Source organism: Capricornis sumatraensis, chromosome 15 (genome assembly GCF_032405125.1).
Source record: "Capricornis sumatraensis isolate serow.1 chromosome 15, serow.2, whole genome shotgun sequence".
In the NCBI taxonomy this organism is placed as follows: Eukaryota; Metazoa; Chordata; class Mammalia; order Artiodactyla; family Bovidae; genus Capricornis; species Capricornis sumatraensis.
Genome location: NC_091083.1, coordinates 44,936,411 through 44,944,279, shown reverse-complemented (window position 1 = coordinate 44,944,279; position 7,869 = coordinate 44,936,411). Strand labels below are relative to the sequence as shown.

The 7,869-nt window shown below is 54.5% G+C and overlaps 1 protein-coding gene across 1 annotated transcript; it reads left to right on the top strand.

Annotated features, from left to right (window-relative positions):
• The first annotated feature begins 473 nt into the window (after positions 1 to 473).
• Positions 474 to 3,630, top strand: CD93 (CD93 molecule). Its single transcript, XM_068986982.1, has 2 exons — positions 474 to 2,643; positions 2,881 to 3,630. Exons 1-2 carry the CDS (start codon positions 722 to 724, stop codon positions 2,903 to 2,905), a joined length of 1,947 nt encoding a protein of 648 aa, XP_068843083.1. The 5' UTR covers positions 474 to 721; the 3' UTR covers positions 2,906 to 3,630.
• Positions 3,631 to 7,869: the final 4,239 nt, after the last annotated feature.

The following is a 7,869-nucleotide window of genomic DNA, read 5'->3' as shown; positions in this document are numbered from 1 at the left end:
GGGAGCTTGGCATTGTGTTAGAAACTCAGACATTCCCACGGCCCAGTTCCTATTTTAAAATTGCCTATCTATTTAAAGTTCACGATGAGGGGACATAAGAGAAAAAAGACTCTCAAAGCCAAAGGGAACATGAGCGAGCAAAAGGAGAGCCCAGTTTGCTTCTAAAAAAGGCTGAAAATTATAACCATCGTGTCTCAAGTCTGAGGATTTTTTTTTTTTTCTTTCCCTCTTCTGGTTGTTTGCAAACCAAAGTGGAATTTTATTATGGGTTATGAAGTGAGTTTCTCAAGTTCCTGGCCCCCTCCAAATCTCTACTCACTCTGCGGCGTGCCCTCACATGGATGGGAAGGAGGAGGGACCCCTAAATAAAGGCGCTGGTGCATGCAAGCCGTAAACGTCTCCCCACCCCCATCACCGCTGCATTTCCTTAGCCGGCACCCAGCGACGTTGCCTGGCTCCTTTTATGAACAACAAAACCGTGATGAAGGCAGCAGGAGTCAGAAGCCATTCAGCACAGGAAGCCCCTGTATCCGGTGAGGAATAAGAAGTGCAGTGGCAGGATGCGCCTTGGGTCAGGGGGCCGCGGAGAGCCTTCAGCCTTTGTGTCCTTCTCTGCGACGGAGCGTCCACGTCTGAGCCCTTGGCTCTCGGAGCTCAGCTCGGGCTGCCGCTGTCACCGCCAGGGTGTCAGCCTCTCACTCAGAGGGACACAGAGGCCACGATGGCCAGTTCTGCTGGCCTGCTGCTGCTGCTGCTGCTGTCGATCCAGTCCTGGGCGGAGAACACCACTGACCCGGAGGCCGTGGTCTGCGCGGGGGCTGCCTGCTACACGGCCCACAGGCACAAGCTGAATGCGGAGGATGCCCAGCTCCATTGCAGCAAGAAAGGGGGCAATCTGGCCACGGTGAAGAGTGAGGAGGAGGCCAGGCACATCCAGGGTGCCCTGACCCAGCTCCTGCTGCTGGGGGCGCCCCTGCCAGAACGCCAGAACAAATTCTGGATTGGGCTCCAGCGAGAGAAGGGCACTTGCTCGGACAGCAGCCTGCCCCTGAAAGGCTTCAGCTGGCTGGGCGATGGGGAGGACTCGCAGTACAACAACTGGTACAAAGAGGTTAAGAACACCTGCATTCAGAGGCGCTGCGTGTCCCTGATTCTGGACCTGTCTGTGCCGGGCCTGGCCAGCAGCCTCTCCAAGTGGGTCGATGGTCCTTGTGGGCAATCCGGGTTTCCTGGGAGCAACATCGAGGGCTTTGTGTGCAAGTTCAGCTTCAAAGGCATGTGTCGGCCGCTGACCCTGGGGGGCCCGGGTCAGGTGAACTACACGACCCCTTTCCAGGCCACCAGCTCCTCCCTGCAGGCCGTGCCCTTTGCCTCGATGGCCAGTGTGGCCTGTGAGGACGGGGACGAGGGCAGGCCTCACTACTTCCTGTGCAAGGAGAAGGCCCCCAGCGTGTTTGACTGGGACAGCTCAGGGCCCCTCTGTGTGAGCCCCAAGTTCAGCTGTGACTTCAACAATGGAGGCTGCCAGCAGGATTGCTTCGAGGGCGGGGATGGCTCCTTCCGATGCGGCTGCCGGCCGGGGTTCCGGCTGTTGGACGACCTGGTCAGTTGCGCCTCTCGGAACCCTTGCAGCTCCAGTCCGTGCGGAGGGGAGGCCACGTGCTTCCCCGGGTCCCTCGGAACAGACTTCACATGCCACTGTCCCCCAGGCTACCAGCTGGACTCAACTCAGCGAGACTGCGTGGATGTGGACGAGTGCCAGGACAACCCCTGCGCCCAGGACTGTGTCAACACCCCTGGGAGCTTCCGCTGTGAGTGCTGGGTGGGCTTTGAGCCTGGTGGCCCTGAAGAGGGGGCCTGCGTGGATGTGGATGAGTGTGCCCCTGGCCACTCACCCTGCGCCCAGAGCTGCACCAACACCGAGGGCTCCTTCTATTGCTCCTGCGAGGAGGGCTACGAGCTGGCTGGGGAGGATGGCACCCAGTGCCTGGACGTGGACGAGTGTGAGGTCCAGCAGGGTGGCCTCTGCGACAGCCTGTGCTTCAACACGGAGGGGTCCTTCCGCTGTGGCTGCCTGCCGGGCTGGGAGCTGGACACCAACGGCGTCTCCTGCACTGGGGGGCCCACATCGTTGGGGCCACCGAGCAGGTCTCCCCTTGGGGAAGACACGGGAAATGGAGATGAGGGGCTCCAGTCTTCTGCCACCGTGCCCAGTCCCAGCGGGGACAACCCTGAGGCTACCTCTACGGTGGCGCCCTCCAACAGGAGACCCTCCCTCCCAGCTAGGGTCCCCATCTCCCTGACTCCACCGGAGATGCTGGCCCCCAGTGAGACACCTGGGGTCTGGATGGAGCCCAGCACCCATCACCCCACAGCCACCACCGGCCACCGGGAGTCTGCAGGCGAGGATTTCACAGCCAAGCAGAGCGACCAGGGCACGGACGGACAGCAGCTGCTCTTATTCTACATTCTTGGCACCGTCGTGGCCATCCTGCTCCTGCTAGCTCTGGCCCTAGGGCTGCTGGTCTGTCGCAAGCGCAGGGCCAAGAGGGAGGAGAAGAAGCAGCAGCCGCAGAGTGCCGCAGACAGCTACGCCTGGGTGCCCGAGCGGGCTGAGAGCAGAGCCACGGAGAACCCCTACAGGTGAAGGAGGCTGGGTCGCCCGGGGGGAGTGTGGCAGGCACGGGCGCGGGGTGGGGGCGGCAGTGACCGTGGCATGCAGCAGGCAGAGGTGAGGGGCAGGCACGCCCCCCTGGGATCACCTCGAGGCCCACATGTGCCCTCTGGGGGTGCCACCCTGCCCCGTGTCCCCACGCCCAGGGTCCAGATGGCATGGTCCCGGAGCAACAGCTTCCAATGTGTTGCCCTTTGTTCCTGTAGTCCGACGCCAGGGACAGACTGCTGATGCTGACGAGGCCCCTGGATACTGGCAGCGACCACCATCCTTGGAGCCAGGAGACCGTTGAAAGCAGGACCCCCATCCTCCTGGAAGACTAGACTGGAATCCTAGCAAGTAGTTGTCAACCTTCTCTTTAAATGCCTGGCAGCTTGAACTGTGCAGGTATCACACGTGTGTAGTGTGGAAGCAGGGGAGGGTCAGGTGTCATTTCAGGAATTTCATGAGTGTTAACAATTCTCCTTCCCTTTCCTGTTGAAATTCAAATGTGATTGAGTTCATGTAACCCCTGACTCTGGATCAGACTTGACATGTCAGGTGCTAACAGGCTCTGTTTGAACTGTTTCTCTGCCCGCATACACCTCTATTAAGAGGACGCTAATCAGGGCAAATTTGGATTGAAATGATTTGTGCCTTCTGGTGTGATGAAGCCTGAGTCTATCAGTTGTCTGATTATGTAAGAAGTTCTGTTTCTGACAGAGGGAATGTGTTCAGGCTGGAGACATATGTTTTCCATTCTTGCATTTCCATCCACTTAGGCGGCAGAGGCAGGGCGTTTAGAAATCACATCTCTCTAGCTCTTCGGGTTCTAATTGTCTTCAGTGTATTTGCAAATGAAATCTGAACAATGTCGGGAAAATTGTACCAAGCGAGTAAACAGTGACTCTGGAAACTAGGGTTAGAAGGCAGGGTTTGTTTCAAAACTATGTGAGTCAATTTATCTCAATAAATGTTTCCATGTTCCACCATGTGTTTGACTGGTGAGACCGACACTCGTGAGGTCAAAGGTTAAAGACCACTGGTCTCCAGGGCCAAGTGGCCCCATGCCCCCGATGCCATCCTGCCACCTCTGCACTCTGCCTGGGCTTGGACGCTCTGGTGATTTCTGGATGATGTGAGGGGCTGAGTTTAAAAGGTGCTGTAAGAGCATTTAGGACAGTTCACAGTGGTGGGGGCCTCCTGAGAGCTGAGCCCATCTTGTGGATACAGCACAGCTAAGTCAGGACTCGTCCCCTGGGTGCCGGCCCAGCGCTGCGTACAACAAAGGTGTCCTCTGGCCCTTTTCCTTAAAAAAGAAGACAAGAGGAGATGGAGAGAGAATGAGAGTATAACTAAGATCTTATGCAACAGCAGACACTGCTCAGAGCCGTTTTAATTTACAGCCTTGTCTCTAAGTGCCCACTAGCCAGACTTCCCACAACTGACTGCTGTGCTCGGTGGTACTCGGTGGTGCTCGGTCCCCATCAGTTCCGCCTGGGTTCCTGGAAAGCAGCCCAGAATTCACTGCGGGTCAGAGCCCTTAGAAGCTGCCTGAGCAGCACAGGAGGCCTGGGCACCTGGAGAAGGTGGGACTGGGGGTGAACCCCTTGCCGCACCCCTCCCTGATGCTCCCCTTCCTCTGCAGGTCGGACCGAGGAAACCATTTCCGGGATCCAAACTCTGCCCCAGAGGTCAGCACCCCATGTGCTTGGCCTTCAGAGCCAAGTAGATGCCTTTTGCCAATTTTGAAATGAAGGTGCTATAGCTCACATTGAAGAAAGGGAAAAAAAGGAAAACTGGAAGGGGTTGGGGGAAGGAAGGAAGAAAGGATGGAGGTCTGAGGGGGCCCAGCACAGGGTTCGGAGTGTCTGCTTCTGAAAGGCACCTAATATTCTGCTGTTTCCACTTGGAACACTGGGATTTAATGCTCCAGGGGTGGAATGCTGTGCCCCTCAGCCCAGGGTCCCTGGGTGCTGTGCTGTGTGGGGCTGACTGTGGGCCATTTGTGGCTGTGTGTGCTGCTGGCTGGTATTTGCACTTACGGAAATGCTTCGCTCTAGGCCTTTACAGACCTCACCCTGGTCACTGGAGTGAGGGGGACATTCCCAATCCAGGATGCCCCCGACCCCCATGGTCCACCAGCCTTGAATTGGCTGAGGCCATTTGATTTCTTCCACGGCCCGGCCGCATCTGGTTTCTATGTTTGAATTCTTCTGGGGGTGAGTAGGGAATACGCAGCCCTGCCCGCTGTGCCTCCCCCAGTTCCCCCAACCCCTGAGAACCTCTATGGGGAGAAATGGGTGGATAAGTCACAGCTTTTCCAAACTTGCTCGGTCAGAGTCGGCCCCTCTGCCGACAACCCGCCCTTACAGCCGCCACCCAGCTGGACGACCTCGGGCCATGACTGATAAAAAGCGTCAGATAGATGCTTCCTTCTCCCATTGAACCTGCTTTGGTCTAGGGGTTTGAATTCTTGTTTTGGGAGCTTGAGGCTGGTGGACAAAGTATCTATTTATCCAGAAGCCAGGTGGCTCGATCACGACAGCCAGGTAAATGGACAGATGGAGTGTGGGGAGAGGTGGGTTCTGCCACGCGAGGACTCCCCCAGCAGCGAGCTGGACGGGGCTGACCAGGTGCTGTTCTGTCCCTGACCCCCTGGCCTGCGGAGCAGCAGAGCAAGCCGGGTGCTGGGGTTGTGGAGAGGCTCTGCTTAGCAACACGTTCAAAGACAACTTGGGTTTCTGTCCATGGCTCAATAATTCTAAGTTTGGGACAAACTCATCACGTGAGTGATGCAGATAACTTAGAGGGAGACTGTCTCCTCAAACAGGCCCGCTCCTGAATTTCGGGGGCAGTCTCTGCAGTCACTGCTCTTCTCTCTTGCTGGCCATTTGGAGGGGCTGAAGCAGGAGGACAGTCCCCTGGGAAAGTGGAGTGCAGACAGCCAAGGATGGGCCATTCTCCAGATTTGCCTTGGGCGTGGAGGACCTGGGGAGGGTCCTTTGTATGATGAACCCACGACTGCTTGTCTGGGTGGCCTTGAGGCAGAAGCAACCTTGCTGATGTCACTTTGGTGCCTGTCGCCTGTCCCCAGAGGCACTAAGGGTGAACCCACCAGCTCTGGCCTGAAGCCCGGAGGGACTCAGCCTGTGGTGACCACCAGGCCTGGCAAGGCCATCTCAGGCCTGAGTGTCCATCGCCAATAGATTAGCAGCCTCTCCAAAAGGTTAGTCTTCACATCTTTCCCCACGCTCAGGTGAAAGGTGAAATAAAAAACTAAACACGTATGTGAGTGTGCTTCCGTGCAGCCTTCAAGAGAGCAGAGTTGGGAGTGAAACTCTCTCCCACACGCGCGTGTGTAGTTCCGTCTTTTATGTTCTGGTTGGGAGCTTTGTTTGAGCACATTGTGCAGGGCCTGGATTTTACCCTGAACAACCTCTGGAAGATGTGGATTTGATCGTTAGTTACTTTTATTCCTACTGTCTTTCCCATATAGATTTCTATAAAAACTAAGAGAACAGAGATGAGATTTGACTCTGAAAAAGGTACCAAATTCAAAATAATGCAGTTTTTTAAAAAACAAATAGAGGAAAGCCTTTTCCTATTATTTTTCTTCTTAGTTTCTCCATTGTCTAAATCAGGAAAACAGGAAAGCACTGCTTTCCAGCAGCTGCAAAATGGTGTAATGTCCCCTACATATTTCCACCCCTGAAAACAATAGGGTTAGCATGGAAATCAGAGACAGAGAATCCCTGAAAACATCTGTCCCTCTCTGGCTGCAAAACCCAAGGCTTAAATCTGTGTGGTTTGTGGAGCCTGTCAACCAAAAGAAAGAGGATGATCAAACTCTCCACGTGTTCAATAATCAAGTACCTTAGTTTGTTCCAGATTCCGGGAGTAAAACTCACTGAAATGCTTTTTTTTTTTCTTTAACAAAATGAAGTGTGTTTTGGTCTGTTCATGGAGATAACACCCACTCGTTTTAGAAAGAAACTCTGGAATTCCTTTCTCTCATTGTTCCTCTTATCTGCAAGGGGGCAAGTGTTTCCTTTCAGCAGAATTTGCCCACCATTCCCCTGGCCTAAAACTCTTTTTGCATATTTGGCTTAAGCTAGAATTAGATCATAGGTGAGGTCTTGCATGATGATACAATTCGATGTGATTGTAAACATCAACAGTCCCTCCCTGAGTGCTAGAAGAGAACATGTAAGTCTCTTTGAATGTGTGTATTTGAAGGTTGTTCCACTGGTGCTGGAATCACAGGCTTTCTAGACAGGGTCATTTCATCCCAGGATGGGGGAGGGCGGGCTGGACACTGAGCTGCCCTCAGGCCTCTGAAAAGCACCTCGGGGCAACCTCGGAAGTGGGTTGCCATCCTTTGTGCTTTGTTACCCGCTTATCCTGATAAACTCCGGAATACGCTGCTGTCAGCCTGGTTCAATATTTGAATTTGCTTCCCAGCAGCTCACAATGCACAGCAGGAACTGCCTTCGAGGCTCCTGTGTCCGTTGTCAGAGGTGCCTCGACGACACGCGGCTTTACTCACTGGGTGCGGCACTGGCCTCAGGGCACCGAGCTGGGTGGAGGCCAGGGTAGGGCGGCCCCCGGGCCCAGATCCGCGCTTCTCGACTCCGCCCTCTGATCCTGAGCCCTGCTGCACGCCTCCATCTCCACTGTTCTATCCCCTGCATCGTTTTAGTTGTGTGGATGACGCCTGGTGCTGGATTAAACGTGTCTAATGGGTGCGATTTGCAAACACCATTCTGCAATGATCACAGGAGCATTTATGACCACTTGGGCACCAAACCTTTCCCAGTATATTTAACTAATTGGACAGGCCGACCGCTCACTCATTGTTCTGCCACATAAACCTCACTGTGACTGGAGGCTGGAGCAGCAGATGGTGGTTGATTCCCAGTCGACTTGCTTTCCAGACTGTGGACTTTGTAAAAACAGGGCTTATGGGGAATCAAGGGCTTTCCGGTGATGCTAATGGCCTGGACACTTGTGATAAACAGTCATTACCGGGGCTCAATAAAACTTATTCTTGAGCTGTCTAGTCACTAACAAAACCCATTTGGAAATAATATCTTAATATGAAGAACTGTGGCTGCCTCCTCCCCAACATACACACACACACACAGACACACGACATACGCACACACACACACACACAGAGAAAAGCACCTTTCACACAAAGAGAGAGACACAAA

Coding starts and splice junctions, on each gene's coding strand:
- CD93 (XM_068986982.1), top strand. CDS start 722: ATGGCCAGTTCTGCTGGCCTGCTGCTGCTGCTGCTGCTGTCGATCCAG. Junction 2,644..2,880: donor GCCACGGAGAACCCCTACAG/GTGAAGGAGGCT, acceptor TTGTTCCTGTAG/TCCGACGCCAGGGACAGACT.